The sequence below is a fragment of the Limanda limanda genome, chromosome 4 (assembly GCF_963576545.1).
Source record: "Limanda limanda chromosome 4, fLimLim1.1, whole genome shotgun sequence".
NCBI classification, from domain to species: Eukaryota; Metazoa; Chordata; class Actinopteri; order Pleuronectiformes; family Pleuronectidae; genus Limanda; species Limanda limanda.
Window position 1 is genome coordinate 13,733,475 of NC_083639.1, and position 18,241 is coordinate 13,751,715.

Genomic DNA, 18,241 nt, shown 5'->3' on the forward strand with positions numbered 1-18,241 from the left:
AATTCAACCAACAGAAACATGAACGGCTCTCCGTGCAGGGGCAGTGATGCCCCCTACTGGACGAAACCAAGTATTGTTTCCGAAACACTGAAACCTTCAATAAATGATGAGGACAAAAATAACAATGTTGGCGGCCCATGACATTTTTTATACAGGCACACCCACATATTCCATTGTCCTTTAGAATATAAAATAACGTAAAAAGCAAGTAGAGACATATAGATTTAGGCATCCAGGAGCCAACAAAACAGTCAAACAGTCAAACACAAGAGCATAAGAATAATAAAAGGTCACAATGAGTAAAGAATAAGTAAACTGCAGTGATATGAAGGACTACTGCCACTAGAACTGCTACAAAGGTGTCACTAAAAACAAAGTATGTGCTAATGGAGATATTGACAATACACATATTTTAAGTATCAGGTGATTGAAAGACTCAAGTAACCCGAGGCCGAGTATTGAGGCCAAATATAAACAAAGATTTAAAGATAATTAACTGAAGCTCCTCAGAGATTGATTTTACCATCACACAGTGGGAACAGAGACTTTCATTATCATGTGGATTTTGTGCTTGTTTTTCGTTTGTATAAGAAACTTAAGGTTAAACATTACTAGTCAGTTTAAGGGGTTTGTCACTTATTTGTGTATAGTTAACTGTGACACTCTTTCCTCACATAAAATCATATTAAACAGTTTTAACAGGTTTATGATTTTATGAATCTAAAAATAGCATAACCTCACTGCGTGGGTCCCGAATTTAACAGAGAAAAATAAAAACCTGAAAACTTTAGCGTCCTTTGATAATTTTGCTTACGTAATAAAGCTGGAGGCGGGGCCTACTTGCTTTTCCCGTTCGCTCATTGGCTGCCGCAGTGATCGACCGGCGTGGTGCGCATGCGCAGTGGACCTGGAAGCGTTCGGGCTGGCTGTTGTTTTGTCCATCTGACGAGCTGGCCGGAAGCTAAACTGCCCTCATCACCCACACCAGAGGAATACACTCTCTGACAGGTCCAGCTCACCTCCAGCTCGGTGAGTAGTCCGGGGCAGTGTGGTGGGAAACATGTCAAAGATTCCTTTTCACTTGCTGTGACTTCAAACGTCGCTTTCTGACCCTTCGAGGAGAAGTTACAACACTTCGCTGTCAACTCAAGCTAATTTGCTAATGACGTGTAAATGTACTTCGGGTGTTTTCCCCTCTGTCTCTTAGCTGCAGTGGTTTCAATGGTTTTTTAGAGTTTATTATTGTTAGAAGTGAGATAGTCGATAGTTTTCGGTCCCTGACGCTGGACTGTGACGCACGGTTTTTGATATGGGAACCATACGTGTTCAAACTGTTGCGGAAGTTACGTAGAGTTTGTGGTAAACAGTCACCTGCGTGCATTTGTCCTACCACACTCAGGTAGGACACACTGGATACTATGGGATATAATTCATTTCCTTTTTTTGGATTGTGTTTTCTCTCTCACTAAACTAGTCCCCACCCCACCCAAGACTCTGTCTGATCATACAATCTGAAGTTATAGTTTGTATGATCATACAATCTGAAGTTATAGACGTTTTATTTTAACAGTGATAAACAGCAGATGCCACGTACTGTCTAGCTTTAGGGGGAGGTAACCTGTCTGCTTGGAGACAGAGGTCAGAGCCCAGACATCTCTTTCCACATCCTTGACACAGCACACACTTGGCTCAGTGTGTGACCTGTGACTTATGTTATGACAGATGAAATACTGTCTACTCGTGATGAAACTCGACAGAAAACGAATCATCCAGAACTTAAATTCTTGATCGCATACTAAAGGCTTTAATCAAGCAAAAGTCCATTGACTTTTCTTCCTAATCGATGCTCAGAATTTTGGATCTATTTAAACTGAATGTTTTTTAGTTCTGGGTCTGGAGACGTCACACTGGACTTTCGGCACTGTTTAGTTTTTCTTTTGCAGCCCTAGTGTTGTCGACATCAGTTTGAATTCCTCAATGAGAAGTAACATTAAAGTCTGTGAATATTGGAATTATGCTAATTTGCCCTGTTGTGATACAGAGAGAAATTGGTTTAATACATCAACTACAGATCCAACATTTGAGCCATGGACACCAGTATTATCCGCCACACTTTTCCCTCCTGTCATCCGTCTACAACACGACAGTTTCACAACCATTGTCTCCTCTTAGCTTTTGTTCTTTCTGCTTTTGAAATAATGCTGACTTGGCAGTTTCATTGATGTATTACTTTCAATCATATACAATTAGAAAAGATGGAACAGACACTGAAAGGGTCCATGTGTGTTATACATTGAGTTCTTCAGCCAGTGAATAAGTTACAGGACAGACCCGAATGGTGTTTTCTTTTTACTACATAACAGGGCTGACTAGCCACATCAACTCTAATGTTAGACATCATTTTTCCTATCAGACTTACCTTTGTATCATGTCCTCCCCGTCCGGCAGCACAGGCAGCGCCATCCATCAAAATTAGCGAGTTACATGCTTGACTTCCTCCCAGGGCCTGTGAAGGATTTTTTTTCCTCCCGGTGTTGACAGAGCATGACCGCCAGAGAGTCCCCTCATCTTTGATGGCCCAGAGAGCTGTGGTCAAGCCCAGAAAGAGTGTGGTCCATCGGTTTGTGTGTGAGTGGATTCTCATGCCAAGTCTGTTTGAATAGACCGTCCAGGCCTTTCAGAAACTGCTGGTCTGGCTGTCATGTGCAGTGCAAAGTGAGGAAGTATGAATTCGGTGTGACAGCGGGGTTTGTGTGAGTGTGTATAGCGTGTGCCTGTCAACTTGTGTGAGCAAGCGGAAGCATTGGTGTGTGACTGAATATACTAGGACTCTCTCGTCGTTTGTTATATTTTGCATCCGAGCTGAAAACACAGAGGACTGAAGTGCTGTCATTTCTAATAACCACTGATCTGATTTAGCTAGACTTATGTATCTATGACTTAGCTTGTTGGTTTTGTTTAGCCAGAGCTAATTTAATTTAGCCTTACAGCCTCTGAAAAACGTGTGAGAGTGCCCGTGGGTCGTGGGGTTGAGTACCCCGAGCTTTGAGAGGCAGCCGAGAATTGTGGGGAATGGAGCTGACAGGTTCCTGTGGTGGAAATGGAGATAAAGTTCCTTGACACCGTTCCTGAGTTCCTGTGGCGGGAAAATTCTTTATATTGGTGGCGTATGGCCGAGAGGAGGTCAAGGGAACACAGCCGGTTTGGGAAGGGACATCTGCATCCTTCTCTGTGGGTAAGGCATGAGACCATGTGTCCATTGTGTAGGTGTGTGCAAAGTGATACATCACAGTTCAGTGTTTTATTAGTTTTTCTGTTTGTTGGTCTGTTTGTGAGCAAGATTACGTAAAAACTACTGGACGGATTGCCTCAAGCCTTTTTGGAAGGATGCGATAGGGGTCAGGAAGGAACCCATCAAATTTTGGAGTGAATGTGGGATTTTTTTTTCACTTTCTATTCCACCTTTTTATGGATTTCTCAGAGAATAATTCATGGATCTTGATGAAAAATCAAGCAAGTTTAGGGGACAGAAGTTATGAGTGTGTTTATTTGTTGATCCAAATACAAATCTGCATCTAGTGAAATTTAAATGTGATTTCATAAGGGGACTGTTGGGCCTTGCCTAAGGTTTGCACTATCTGACAACTATTCAAGTTAAAAAAAGTGCAAAAATTCCAGTAAGTTACATCCAGTTAGCCTTTTTTCTGCAGAATCAAAATACTCACCTCAGAACTTTTGAAATATTAAGTATTTCGAGGTCGCAGGCTGTGATGGTATCTGCTTTAAATAAGCGCTGTACAGATACAACAGGCACTCGTTAGGCCACCTAGGGAAACATACTTCTCTTACGCCTCAGAGGAGCTCATGTGATGATTTATCCGTGTTGATGCAGGTACAAACTAGGCCATGTGATGTTTTTCGCCACCTTTGGCCAAGTTTCTCTTCTTGACTCGCTGAGACATGTTCTGTCCTGTTGCAGAGAAACTGATGCCTAATGAACAGAGTTTATTGACCATTCTTTTTAACTATCAACCAGCGTTTGAACGTTTTTATCATAAACTGTTAACTGTGTGGACATTTATGGCCGAATGAGTCACATTTTGAGCATATGATGTTACTCCACTTAGTGAATCCTTTCACATAATCATCATGACTGACTCAGAATAATGACTTCAGTAGTTCCTTTTGTCTGTGACAAAACTCTAGATAAGTGCCTTTATCAGATCTCACCTCCCAGCTGCTGACCTTTAGACCATTATTCATGATCAGGGATCAAGATCTGATTTCAAAGGTCAGTATTGTTTAGTCAAAACATTAGAGGTTCCTCGATTTGCAGTCATTCAGGGGAAACGTCTGTGGTTCTTTGACCTTAAAATTATATTGATATTGTCTCTTTTCTTTAGGGGAAACAGGTATTCTCTTTTGCAAATGTTTAATGTTTGCTGTGTAAAGCCTTTTCAAGTGTACTACATGTTTTTTATTGAATGACCACTGTGACATGTTGAGTTCTATTCACTATAAATGGAGGACATTGCTATTGATTGTTGCTGACATTGTAAAAAGAGTGTAGGAACAAGCACCAGTCTACACAAAGTCCTGAATGTAAAGACTTTTTCATTCTGTTTCATGCCACTGGGCCTCACTAGTCTCACTTCTTGTTTTTTTGTTTTGCTTACAGTCCCAGACCATGAATATTGTGGGCCAGTTAGCAGAGACGGTGTTTGTGACTGTGAAGGAGCTGTACCGTGGCCTTAACCCTGCCACGCTCACCGGAGGGATCGATGTCATCGTGGTCCGGCAGCCCGATGGATCGTTCCAGTGTTCCCCCTTCCACGTCCGCTTTGGCAAGCTCGGAGTTCTGCGCTCGAAGGAGAAAATTGTGAGTTTTTTTGATTCTCTGAACTCAGATCTTCATTTTCTGCTGCTTCGTGGTCTGTTTGCTTTTATATCAGTGGGCGGCTGGGCGGCTGTGGCTGAGGGGCTGTGGCTGAGGGGCGGTGGGCGGCTGTGGCTGAGGGGTAGAGTGGTCGTCCTCCAACCTGAAGGTCGGCGGTTCGATCCCCAGTCTGAACCATCTGCATGCCGAAGTGTCCTTGGGCAAGATGCTGAACCCTCAATAGCCCCCCATAGAATAACAAAGTGCTGCAAGTAGATGCACTGTATGAATGTGTGTGTGAATGGGTGAATGTGAAACTGTACTGTAAAGCGCTTTGAGTGGTCATCATCAGACTAGAAAAGCGCTATATAAATACAAATCCATTTCCAAATCCATATCACTATGTTCATCATTTTTTTTTAGGTGGACATTGAGATAAATGGAGAATGTGTTGACCTGCACATGAAGCTGGGAGACAATGGAGAAGCTTTTTTTGTGGAACAAAATGGAAATATGGAGGTAAGACAGCCAACATTACTTGCCATTAGTTCAAACTCTGTAAACACATTTTTACCTTATGTGACATTTTTAACATTTGATAATTTTCTTTTGGTCCCCCTCAGGCCCAGGTCCCAGCGCATCTCTGCACCTCTCCAATTCCCACTGAGGTCCCTGAGGAGCCAGAGGAGGGATCCTCCTCTGCCGGGTCTGGTGCTCGTAGGAAGAAACGCCGCCGCAAACGCATGCGCTCGGATACTCCTCTGAGAGAAGAGAACTCGTCATCAGATGAGAGAGAACGAGAGAAGGAGTGGGAGAGAGAAAGTGATCAGGGTGGACAGGAGAGTCCTGGTCAAGAGGATCTCGTCTCACCGTTACAACTCAGGTCAGTAGTTGGGTTTTCATGGTGAATCATATCATATGTTTTGTGTCTTATCTTCTCAACATCTACTGTGAGTACCAGTAACCACTGACACTTTATGGCTGAAGTTGCCAGTAAACATAGAACTCCTTTCATCATATGTCCTGTATCTCTGCGTTCTCTTCTTCAAATCTTGTGAGTAAAGAGATTCTGCTTGGAATTGTCACTAGTAACTTGTGAGCATATTATATGGCTACAATGTATTTTTTTGCAAATATATCTGATCTATTTGCTGAAATGAAAAACTGTCTTGTGTTTGTGTAAAGTAAATCAGTGTACTACTCGCTGTCTGAAGAGCTAAGTGAAGAGTTGAGTCCCACGAAGACCAGAGACACTCGCTCGCACTCGGACGGAGAACAGTCACCCTTGGAAAGGTGAGGAAGATTAGTTTTCACAATAAATAAGTGTATTGATTTGTTTGTGTTTAGCAGTTTCACTGGCAGGCAGTTTGAAATCAGTGCTCACTGATTTATGCGGTGTCTCTTCCGTACTTAAAAAGTTTTCTGTATTTCCTTCTCATTAGCAGCAGCGTGTTTTACAGTCGGCCGTCTTCTCCTAAGAGCGACTCAGAGCTTTTGGTTAAACCCGAAGATTCCCCTGGACTTCAGATGCAGTGGAACTGGGGAGGGTTTCCCATGGTACGCCAAGCAAAGCACGCACGCACGCACGCACGCACGCACACACACCGACACACACCGACACACACCGACACACACCGACACACACCGACACACACACACACACACACACACACACACACACACACACACACACACACACACACACACACACACACACTCACACTCACACTCACACTCACACACAGTTGAAGCTTTCATGTCCTGTCTGTGCTGTGATGAATACTGTAGATATAAGACACTCATATTTCTCTCTTTGCTCCCTCCTCACAGCTGTGTGAGACAGAGAGGACACCAGTGGACTTACAGCCCATCTCCCATTCTGGGAGTTCTCATTTCTGCACAATTGAGAGACAGGACTCCTTTGATATGGGCTTGGAGCCTGTGATCAGCTGTGGAAGAGTGGGCAGCGTAACAGTGGTCAGACCACAACCCAGGACTCAGTCCCTCGACCTCAGCCACGCCATGCACAGCACTCCTTTATACATTGAGACAAACTCTCTCAGTGAACTCTCCACCTCTAAGTCTTCATCATCAGGGAAGACGGATGTGGACTCAAGACAAACACTTGAAACCACATCAGGAGAAGAAGGGAACAGAGACTCATCTCTTTATTCTGCTAGTCTGAATAATGGTACTGACTCCCTTGATAGCAAAGAAAGCACAGTTGCTATTGAGCACGTTAGCACTTTGACTGAAACAGTTGGTACAGTTATGGCGGCCGGTGTGATCACCGTAGAAACAAGTGCAAGTAGTACAGTGTTGTCACATCTACAACAGCAGGGAGCTTCCTCTGAACAAAGTGAACGGGGTTCAACCTGTAGTGCCCCTGTCAGTGAGGGGGACAGTGGGATTGATCCCTGTGCCGATGGAGGGGAAGAGGTCAACGGAGCGGGAGTGTTGCAGGCATCAAACGGAGACACTCTGTCCAACAGCACTGCACCAAAAGATGAAGCTGGAGACGTGAGGGACGACTCGACGGCTGCAGAGGGGTCAGCAAACTCATCTGAGGTGTCTTCCAAAGTGGAGCAAGAGGGCAAAAAGAAAGGTTGTTGCTTTTTCATTCAGGAAACATTTCAAGCCTCATTTTAGACTAAAGAAATATCTTAATGTCACTTTTGTTCACTAATTGTTTTCCTGTGTCAATCGGTCACAGGCAAACGGAATCCCCATCTAGAACCAACAGATATTTACTTGGATGATTTGACCTCACTGGACCCAGATGTGGCTGCACTCTATTTCCCAAAGAGGTGAGAAGTCACATATTAATATTCCTCCCATTTTACACTCATCTTGTTGTGGCTGTGTCATGAATGTGTGTGTGTGAATGTAAAAACGAGACTGTACATCATTTTGAGTGGTCATAAAGACTAGAAAAGCAAATAAATAAATACAGACCATGTATACCATATACCATCTTTAGTGATCTTTGAAATCATATTAAATGTGTATGGTTTTTTCAACGATCATAGACAAATCAATTGAAAGACACTAAAAGACATTTAGTAATTGCCACAGTGTCCACAGTGAATGGTTTCCATTGAAACGGCTATAGTGCTGTGGTTTCTGTATAATGTTTCCTCATTGAAATAATATAACTGTGTGTTGTCTCTGCAGTGAAGCAGAGGGAGCATCTCTGCAAGGGGCGGAGCAGGGCTCACTCTCAGGGAGTCAATCCCCTCACTCAGTGGGCAGCGGGGCCGTAGACAGCGGCACAGAGTACCTGTCAGACTCCACCTCCTACAACATGGACATCAGCATGTCCCTCTGCGGACGAGAGGGCGGCACCAGCCAGATCACCAAAGGTAAATGCGTTTTTACTGTGTTTATGCTGCTACATGAGGAAATGGGACAGAGTGAAATCAGTCATCATGATGCTTTTTCTCTTACTCCAGAAAAGTTTATGGAGCACATTGTGACCTACCAGGATTTTGCTAAAAATCCAGGGATCATTGAGGATCCAAGTCTTGTCATCTGCATCAACTCCAAGTAAGAAATAATGAAATGAAATGAAATGAGCTAATGAAGTGACTCAAATTGTCAACAAGCTAATTAATGTCTATGATTGTTCATGAGCTGTTTTAATCTTCCACAGCTATTATAACTGGGCAGTCGCTGCCCCAATGGTCTTATCAATGACAACTTTCCAGAAAAGCCTTCCCACGGTATTTTATTGTTTCTAAATCAGACCACATTAACATACTTATTAAGTTCTGTAATTATAATCAATGTTTTCATCAAGTTCTATTTTATTGTTCTACATGATATAATTACAGACAGACAAGATCTTAGTTAGGTGATGACTATGATGCGAGGATTCATTTAATCGTTGCTCTCTTTGTGGATGTGTGTCATACAGACGTCGATAGAGCGCTTGGTGAAGGACAAGATGCCCAAGAAGTCTGGACGCTGGTGGTTTTCCTGGAGGAGAAGAGACATTGACAAAAACCAAGTAAGATACTTAAGAGCTCCTGTTAATGGTTATTCATTGGAATATGATGGTGGAGCTGCCCAGAAAGGAATGATACATGTTAGGAACCAAATAATAACTATACACAATAACCACAAAACAGAGAGTTAAACAGGGTTGTTTATTTGAGGAGTGGGCTTGTTAGCTCCGGTTGGTTTTTAGAAGAAATAACAGCATAGAGATGCACAGATTAGATTATAAGCAACCTGTTCACTTCTTAGTCTGTTATTTTGGTTATTAGGTAGTTATGTTGCTGATAATATAATTTATTTGTTTTACAGCTAACCAACTCTAAGGAGGCACAAGAGGAGCAGCTGGTCAGTGTTTCTTCCACAGTGAAGTAAGGCACCTCACAAAAGCAATGATCAAACACAAGTTATCAAATCCTGTATTATCTGTTTCAGCCAGTCCTGCACATGTTCAGATGCTCGACAGATTTCTTATGTTTGAGCTTAGATATTCAGTCTGGTGGCTGGACAGACACATACCTCCAGTACATTTTGTATTAACCTGTATTTTGTGTATTTGAATGCTAATAAACTCCTGTGGTTGTAGCTCCTAGACAGAGGTAAAAAACATGAACTAAGAATTAAGTAAAGCTACAAGCAGTAACAAAAGAGGATTGTTGTATGACATTAGCTGTGGTGTTATATAGTCCTCATCAATTTATCGTTGTCATCGACTTTAGAGCTATGTAGGGACAGTGTCACATCTTCTGATGTCTTTACATTGTAAGGATCCTGTTTTGACAAAGACAATAACGGAAGCAACAGTAAGGAAAAACCCAAACCAGCTCAAGCAGACCTTTCAAAGATTTTACAAACTCTGCTCACGGCTTGTTGTTGAAATTATGTAGCTATATTTTTGAGAAGATGTCTCATCTTAAGATTAATTATCTATTCAGCTGAAGAACCTCCTCATATAGGCACCACAATACTTAAACTAATGAATTAGGGGGAAATTTAGAGAAATTAATCGATGGTTTTGTTTTTAATTGAGAAAGATATTTCTGAATCAATTAAAAGCATCATCCTGTAGTTCAAATGTGGGCCTCCAGGATACGCCAAAGCTACATCGATAAAAGGATGTTGCTCTATGAATATTCTCAAAAACAACTGTCATGACTGTTGATGATCACAAACTTTAAGTATCTACATCAACATGTGACAAACTAAAAGCTTAAAATAGTTATATTATTTTACTTTCATGTACAAATAATTTAATTTGTCAGTGTTTCTGTCAGGATTATTAATAATGAACAATGATTTAAAAAGAAACATAACTTATTCTGAATCATATGTGTTGTTTCCCTAGAGCCACACTGGATGACATTGAGAGTGATGAGGTCGCGGGGCTCGGACGGAAAGCAACGCTCGTTTCCAGCGAATCAACAGACACCCTTATTGCGACTCAGTGTATCAGCCAGATGTACCGCAAATCCCTCCGCCTGACCTCTAAACAGATAGTAAAAGATGCTTTCAACTACACACTCATTCTACTGTCAAATACACATTCAGAGGTTTACGAGTGTATTTATGGTTTTGTGCACTTTTCTGCTGACTCACCCAGGAACACTTAAACCTGCGTGAGGGAGCCAACAAGGTGGTGTTCAGCGTGACTACACAATACCAAGGCACATGTCGCTGTGAGGCTGCTATCTACCTGTGGAACTGGGACGACCGGGTCATCATATCAGACATAGACGGCACCATCACCAAGTAAAACAACCGTGATTGCATACAAGAAGTCCAATAGACAATAAAAAAATAGAAACGTCATTTCCTCCTATGAAAGATGCACTGTCACCATGTTATGAGTAGTCTTGACTTCCTTTGTCTTGCAGGTCTGATGCTCTCGGCCATATTCTACCTCAGTTTGGAAAAGACTGGACGCACAAAGGCATTGCCAAACTCTACCACAAAATACACCAGTAAGGGAAATTAAAGTTGTTCTTTTGTTACTGTTTTAAACAGATTTTTCCCTCACATGACTCACACCATAACAAGTAAAAACAGATGGGAGACACCTCCTGCTGGTGATTTCATCCTGATGTCATTCTAGATGCAGCTGATTTGTCTAATCTGCATCACCCAGTTTGCCTGTTTTCCTCATTTTCATGCGTCTTATGTTGAGCTCTTAAAATGAGGGCAGCTGTTCAGTTAATTGAAAGAAGACACAATTCCATTTGGGGTGCTCATATTTTCTCACACATATCTGAAGAAAAGAGATACACTACAACATGTGTGATGTTGAACGTGATGATGAAAGTATTTCGCGGACTAATGCTCCACATCAGTTACACCCACAAGAACTGGAAAACATGTTTTGTTCATTTTGTGAAACTAAAATGCAAATGTTTGTTTCCTTGCAGAAACGGTTATAAAATCCTGTATTGTTCAGCGAGGGCTATAGGTATGGCTGCCATCACAAAGGAGTACCTGCAGTGGGTCAATGACAGAGGCACTGTGCTTCCTAAAGGCCCTGTACTGCTGGCTCCCAGCAGCCTCTTTTCAGCTCTACACAGGTAAATAATGCATACCACTAATATGCATTCCCAATGTTCTGATTCACATTAATATATAGGATGTAGAGATTTACTTCTGTTTTGTTGTCATTACATATCTCGTGAAATCCCCAATGTACAGAATAGTTGGCACTGCTCATTACCTCTCCGGGTCACTCCTCTGAGACGGAGATGTACAGATTATGCTCGGTGACTACACTGTGAAATAAATAAATGTGTTCAAGGAAGAAAAACATCTGAATGATTCACTGTCCCTCTTAACCTGTACAGAGAGGTGATTGAGAAGAAGCCAGAGGTGTTTAAAGTTGCTTGTCTCAGTGACATCAAGGACCTGTTCAGCCAGCAGAAATGGCCGTTCTACGCCGCCTTCGGCAACAGGACCAACGTGAGTAAAATGAAAACCTGAAATATCACTTTTTTTTTTGTAAAGTCCCTTCAGGAAATGCATCTTGTGATTTGGCCCTATACAAATACAACTGAATGTATTGGCTATAACACATCTATTAGCTGTTTCTACACACTGACTGGAGCCCATTGGTGGTAAAGTCAACATGACGTGGAAAGCCACACGCACCGTCTATATAAGGTCTCACAGCTGACTCTGTCAGAGCAACAACTTCCACATGAGGTGGACGGAGTTTTCTGCAGAGCTCAGGCACAGGGTTGTGAATTCCCAAGATGCACAGAGACCCCCATGAAAAACCAGTGGCAGTACTCATAAAGCCTCCTTTCTGCACCTTTTAGCACCGTTTCACTCATCACTGTCGCACACAGCCAGTGGGAATAAGGTGATAATTTGCTGTTCTGAAATAGCCTGCGCTTCTCCGCTGTAACACCGGGGCTGAATTTTCATTTGAAAACTGTTTAATGCCCATCATCTAATTGATCTTATAAACCCAGGTTGTTGGTCCATTTAGGTTCTGTGGTTATTTTACTCGCTTCAATTACTTTTTGCTGGTTAGTGGTAGATTTACACATGAACCAACACTGCTACTTATAGTCTACAGACTGGCTACATACATTTTAGTCTCACAGACAGATTATTTTAGGTGGTTTAATGTGTCTGTCACTGAGGTCACTACACAGCTCTAATTGGTACAGTGCCAAGGGAGTTCTTTTTTAATCTTAGCTCAAGGCTGCAACATAAAAAATTTGCAAAAAGTAAAGAGGTCTGAACATTCTCTGAATGCACTGTACGTTGCTGCCCTCTCTTTTGCAGGATGCTTACGCCTATAAGCAGGTTGGAGTGCCTGACACCAGGATATTTACTGTCAACCCAAAAGGAGAGCTCATCCAGGAGAAGACCAAAGGCAACAAGTCCTCGTAAGTGCAGGGATAATATCAGAAATGAATGGGATGACTTCCAGTTATCACTTCTTAATCCCAGACTAGTTTTTAAATTCAGATGAAGTGCTTGATTTCCCCCTCTCTAACCATCCCACTATTGAAACTGTAAATGGCACTTGCATTGGTCTTGTTAAAATACTTAAGAGTTTTGGCTTGACTCTAGACTTATGTTCACGATACTCACCATCAATTCAAAACTTTAAATCAAATTAGGTGTCTTGTATAGAACTAAAGGATCTCTGTCCTCTCCTTTTCTGTTTTGTCACTCAAACACTTAAACCTATTTTGTGTAATTGTGCTAAAGGGAATGTTTGTTGGCACCTTTTGTGGGAAAGGGCTCTTAGTCTGAACATTACATTCATATTCAAACATAAAACAGGTTTCCGCATTTAAATTGAATCTAATTTAGTAAGTAAAAGTTCCAATCATTCTGTTTATTATAATAGTGTGTGTTTATTTTGCAGGTACTGTCACCTCAGTGAACTGGTGGAGCATTTCTTTCCTGTGCTCTCTGCTGAGGGCAGCCTGTCCTCTGCCTTTGACTATCCTGAGTACAGCAGTTGCTCCTATTGGAAGGATCCTCTGCCAGAACTGGACCTGGATGCACTACTGTAGAAACATGCCCACATTTAACAAAACACACACACAGACACACACACAAGCATCACCACTCTTGCTCAGTTCTCTCATTTTCCAGAAAGGTATTTCAATGGATCGTCCCCAGCCTGCCTGAATGTTGCCTTTGATAGACCTGCCAACTGTGGAGCCTCTATTATGAGCCACTGGATAAACTGGGACATAGAGAGGCACCCGTTCTTTTTTACACTACAGTCAAATGCAGATGAAGTCGTAAAATGCATGGATTCTGCATTTATACAATAAAACAAACCGTCATGCGTTCATCTCAGTGCCCTTATATTGGCTATAGCTGTTTTCACATTGACCTAAATGGACAAATATGGCTTTAGACTGTTTCACTGACTGATATTGTGTGTAGCACTATCAAAGTCTTTCCTAAATGTTAATTCAAGCAGAATTATTGTTTTATAACCTCAACACTGTCATTCATACATTTGACATGGACCAAAATATTTTTGTACGGAAATAGAGAAATCAGACTAGAACATTTTAATTTATGCCTAAATTCCTGCGAACAGACCTTGAAATTAAATGCTTATACCAAATCACCATGATGTGACTAACTGAAACAGACCCACCCACACGTAGCTGCAAGACCAACTGTCCCTTTATACCATGGACATTGTTTCGATTGTGTTTGTGTATTCATGACAACAGAGAATGTCTTTGTGTTTTAGTGTTGTGAGGAGGAGGAGGAGTTTTTATAGCTGCATGTACCAGGCAACCAAATATGGTGTGTGTGTATTTAAAACAATTTGATTTATTCTTTATTCTTCTTCTTTTAGTCTTGTTTGTCTACAATAAGTATGAGATGCAGTAGGTGGAATTCGTCCTGATTAGTTCAGTCTTAAAGTAGCAGTAGCCTCAGTAGTGAAGACCCTTTAAGAGCAATAAGGACTGAGTCAGAGCTCAATATGGAGTTAGAGCTGCTTGTAAAGTGCAATAGATTTATTTTGGATTCAGAACACAAGGACTGTTAAAACAAAGCTGATCATTGTCAAGTAACACAAAGCACATTTCAACTCTTCCTACAAGCTTCGGCACCACCATGTTTAGAAATGTTTGTGCACTACATGAGGCGAGGTGGGTCAGCCTGACAATGACTTTTACTCCAGATGTGTACAAGGAGGGAGTGGTGGGGTTTAAAGTAGTGATTTATCCTGGCGCTGTGCCTTTATACTACCACAACAATGTTTTATTTATTGTCTTTGCATATCTTTCATCATCAAACTGTGTGGGGATGCATTAGAGACGAATGATGTTATTTTAAAACCAATTTAAAGAAATATAAATTAAATGAAAACACAAACAATGCCTGCTGTCTTTATTGTCCTGTTTAAATGTGAAATGAGGGATAATGTTAATATTTACATTCAATATACATTTTCATTGACACTGCATACATTCAATTAACAAGTGCTTCAAATTTTGTGCATATATGATGAAAAAACATGTTTATTTTAAAGTAATTTATTGGCCATGACATTCACTCCTTAGTCTTTATTGCTTATATGCCTTTATTCAAAACACATGTAAAAAAGAGAGGAAAAAAACTGAGACAAGGGAAACGACGAGAAAAACAGTAGAGGACCTTGTTGTGCAATACATTGTCCGGAAAAATATTATGTAAAAGGAGCTTACATCTGTGTGAATATTGACTTCTGTGAGTTAATTTTAAAATTAGTTAATTTTTAGTTAAATATTATTGTTGTTTTTATCCTTTGGTGAGGTAATTTGTATTTTTTATTTGGTTGTGAAATAATAATATTTATGATTATTATTATTAATCTAGATGGTGGAGCAGAGTGAACAAAGCTCTCGTTAACTCGCATAAAAGAAGTCAGGCAGTAATGAGGAGTTAAAGTTGACTACTCCATTGGGACTGACTGAGGTCCTGTTGATAAAGACGTTGATGATTTGAATGCGCACGCCTGCGTCAGTGCGTTTTATTGACTCTTCAGACCAGGAAGAGTTGACACGAGACAGTGCTGTTGTTTCAGGTAAGTCTTTGAAGCGTTTGATGTGTTATTCTTTCCTTTTCATGACGGACATTCTATATTTAGACTTTCGTAAACAATTACGCAGCTGCGATGTGCGTGTAGTTGTGCGCACGTGTTTACGAATATTAAAGTAAATGTCCTGTTATTACACGGAATCAACGCCACGTTAGATTGAAATGAGATTTGTGTTCTAAAGCAGCAGAGTCAGGCTGACGAGGTAAAGCTGGTTGATTTAACAGAGATCTCAGTCGCTTTGAGGTCCCGTTGGAAATCCAGGAAAACGAAACTCGACCAATAAGTAAACAGATGCAGAAATAGGTTTGACCTGTAGAGGCTCTTTGCAAGTCATAGCCATTAGAGACATTTTCCTTCAACTTGGGTCCATCATGCAGAATAGAAAATAAGTGAATGCGACCTTGTTCTGGCCTGGAAACCCACATTTTGAAATATGTATTTTTGAGTGCTACTTTCCATGCATGCAAATCCAGTACTGTTACCTCACGTTGTGCTGTGTGACGCTTGCTGGTGGCGTTTCCTGGTGGAAATGATGCAGAAGTAGTTACTACGTTGATAAGTTACCACTGAAGACAAAAGGTTAAGTCCTTGGTATTGATTTGTGTTTTAGGCTGTTACAATAAAGGAAATTAATAAATAAATAAAAACTGGAGCAATGAGCATTTTTTGTCTCTGATCAAATCTTAAGTGGAGTGTATATATATATATATATGTAATTTTTTAGTACCATTTAGTTAATATGTCTTACCATGAGTTTTCTTTTCCTCCAGTACCTGACCCCATGTCTGCGAGTGAGACTGAAGCAACCCCTCCTAACATGAATCATTTAGAAGCTATGGAGCTGGAGCTCACCTGCCCCATCTGCTTGCAGCTCTTCTCTGTGCCGGTTTCTCTTCCCTGTGGTCATGTCTACTGCTTTGCCTGCCTCCAGACCATGGGAGAAGGCCTTGACCAACACAGCTGCCCTGAGTGCCAGTCAGCGTATCAGGGAACCACAGCCCTCGTGAAAAGCTTCAAAATGCGCAGCATGGTGGAGACCTACAAAGCCACTGCTGTGAAAATTGGCTCCACTGCCACTTCTAACGTTGGCCAGGTAGCAGTCAGGAGTCAGGAAAACTCAGACACGGACAAATCAAACACAAAATACCACCAGGACTCCACAACAGCCGGGGGGAGCCATGATGGCAAGGGGCATGATGGCTTTCAAATCGGGTCTGGATCCACAGGGTGTCCTCTTCCTGTGGACCAAGAACAAAGCAGTGAAAAAGCCAAAATGGAAATGGATGAACCTAAATTCAGACTGGCAACCCAGGTCACAGAGTTGAACCTGAAGTTGGAGATGGCAGAGGGTGTTTTGAAGAAAGAGAAGGAATGGGAGTTAGAAGTGGCCACTGCTAATGCTCACCTGAGGGAGAGAACATCCAAGCTGTTAGAGAAGATAACGGATTTGTCCCAGGGCTATGTGGCAGAGGTGACGCAGATCATTGAGGAGGAGCTGGGTCCAGATGAGGCCACGATAGTTGGTCGAGTCAGTCAAGCCTCTGAGCTGACTAAGCAGCTGAGGCGGGCGATGCTCAGGGCTGAGTCCCTGTTGACTGAAGGAGATGAGTCTGCATTCAATGACGAGCTCCAAAGCCTCCAACCGCACATTGTGGAGTTAATGGCCAGACCAGTGGATGAAGAGAAAGACTGTGTGCAGACAAAAGTCAACCCTGCCCGAGTCTGTCCCAAGCTGGAGAACATGAACGCTGAGCTGCGGGAAAGACTTGGAGAGCTTCATTGCTCTCTTCGCAGCACCCTCAACCCTTCAGAGGTGACCTTTGACCAGGACACGGCCCATCCCAACCTCGTTCTCTCAGAGGACTTGAAGACGGTCACTTTCAGCGCTACAAAACAGCCCTACCCCTCCTCCCCTCAGAGGTTCAACAGCTTCTATCAGGTCCTCAGCACTCAGAGTTTCTCTGAAGGTGACCACAGCTGGGAGGTGGAGCTTGAAGGCTCCCCATGGATCATCGGTGTGTGCTACAGTGGGAAGCTGGCACGCACCGGGCTGCCGTCTGCCCTGGAAAGCAGCCGGAGCTCCTGGTGTCTGATGTGGTTCAACAACCTGCTGACGGCCTTTGAGCAGGGTCACGACGTGCCGCTGAAGAAGACCTCAGTGTCAAGCAAGCTGGAGATCAAGCTGAGCTTCAAGACCCATACGCTGAGCTTCTACAACATCAGCGCCATCAGTGGGAAGACTCATGTGTACACGTTTAAGGCCAACCTGACCGAGCCTGTACACATGGCTTACAGGATGATGTCAGGGCACCCAAAAGCACGTGTCACTGTTTATTCTTAATACATTTCTATTACCTATGTGGTTTACTTCTTAGCAAATGTTCTGCATTGAAGAACAATGTAATAATATTTAAAAATTAAATCTGAGACTTGAAATGTACGATGACAGAATGTTTGATACTTTAGAACTCTTTCCTCGTTCCTCAGATAACTTGTTTCAAATAATTTATAAATTCTGATGGAACCCCTGTTTATAAGATCGGTTTTGTTTTGTGTGATTATGAAATACAGTGCTTTAAATGATTTGTCTAGAAATGTATTTATTTTGCCAATGCACTCCTAATGTAATGGCAAGAAGACTGAAATATATATTATGTTTTCTGTCAGACAAATAAATTAATGAAAAGATTTATAAGAAAATTGTACGTTATTATAAAATATAATCATGTTAATATGATTACATCCTTGCGAGATGTGACTCATAATAGGCATTTCTTAATTTGAACTAATCTAAACAAGCTGAAGTAGATCTA

General features: G+C 41.8%; 2 protein-coding genes across 3 annotated transcripts; both read left to right on the top strand.

The window, feature by feature from the left end:
- Positions 1–942: 942 nt before the first annotated feature.
- On the top strand, positions 943–13,428 carry zgc:123305. 2 transcript variants are annotated; one of them, XM_061069036.1, is made up of 20 exons: positions 943–1,029; positions 4,679–4,879; positions 5,300–5,395; positions 5,500–5,759; positions 6,062–6,169; positions 6,319–6,433; positions 6,707–7,481; positions 7,590–7,683; positions 8,051–8,238; positions 8,329–8,422; positions 8,529–8,598; positions 8,793–8,885; positions 9,185–9,243; positions 10,218–10,368; positions 10,473–10,621; positions 10,747–10,833; positions 11,275–11,427; positions 11,698–11,812; positions 12,647–12,750; positions 13,239–13,428. In XM_061069036.1, the coding sequence occupies exons 2-20, from the start codon at positions 4,688–4,690 to the stop codon at positions 13,387–13,389; spliced, it is 3,054 nt and encodes a 1,017-aa protein (XP_060925019.1). In that variant the 5' UTR covers positions 943–1,029; positions 4,679–4,687; the 3' UTR covers positions 13,390–13,428. The 2 variants fall into 2 exon arrangements, with proteins under 2 accessions (XP_060925019.1, XP_060925020.1); XM_061069037.1 differs by having other exon boundaries at positions 6,322–6,433.
- A 1,930-nt stretch (positions 13,429–15,358) lies between these two features.
- trim107 (tripartite motif containing 107) lies at positions 15,359–18,011 on the top strand. The gene is made up of 2 exons (XM_061069853.1): positions 15,359–15,413; positions 16,199–18,011. The coding sequence occupies exon 2, from the start codon at positions 16,210–16,212 to the stop codon at positions 17,767–17,769; it is 1,560 nt and encodes a 519-aa protein (XP_060925836.1). The 5' UTR covers positions 15,359–15,413; positions 16,199–16,209; the 3' UTR covers positions 17,770–18,011.
- The last annotated feature ends 230 nt before the right edge of the window (positions 18,012–18,241 follow it).

Excerpts from the sequence above, each read along its gene's own strand:
- zgc:123305 (XM_061069036.1), top strand. The coding sequence starts at position 4,688 with ATGAATATTGTGGGCCAGTTAGCAGAGACGGTGTTTGTGACTGTGAAG. Across the intron at positions 5,760-6,061 it reads GTCTCACCGTTACAACTCAG|TAAATCAGTGTACTACTCGC; the intron begins GTCAGTAGTTGG and ends GTTTGTGTAAAG. Across the intron at positions 10,369-10,472 it reads GCCTGACCTCTAAACAGATA|GAACACTTAAACCTGCGTGA; the intron begins GTAAAAGATGCT and ends TGACTCACCCAG.
- trim107 (XM_061069853.1), top strand. The coding sequence starts at position 16,210 with ATGTCTGCGAGTGAGACTGAAGCAACCCCTCCTAACATGAATCATTTA.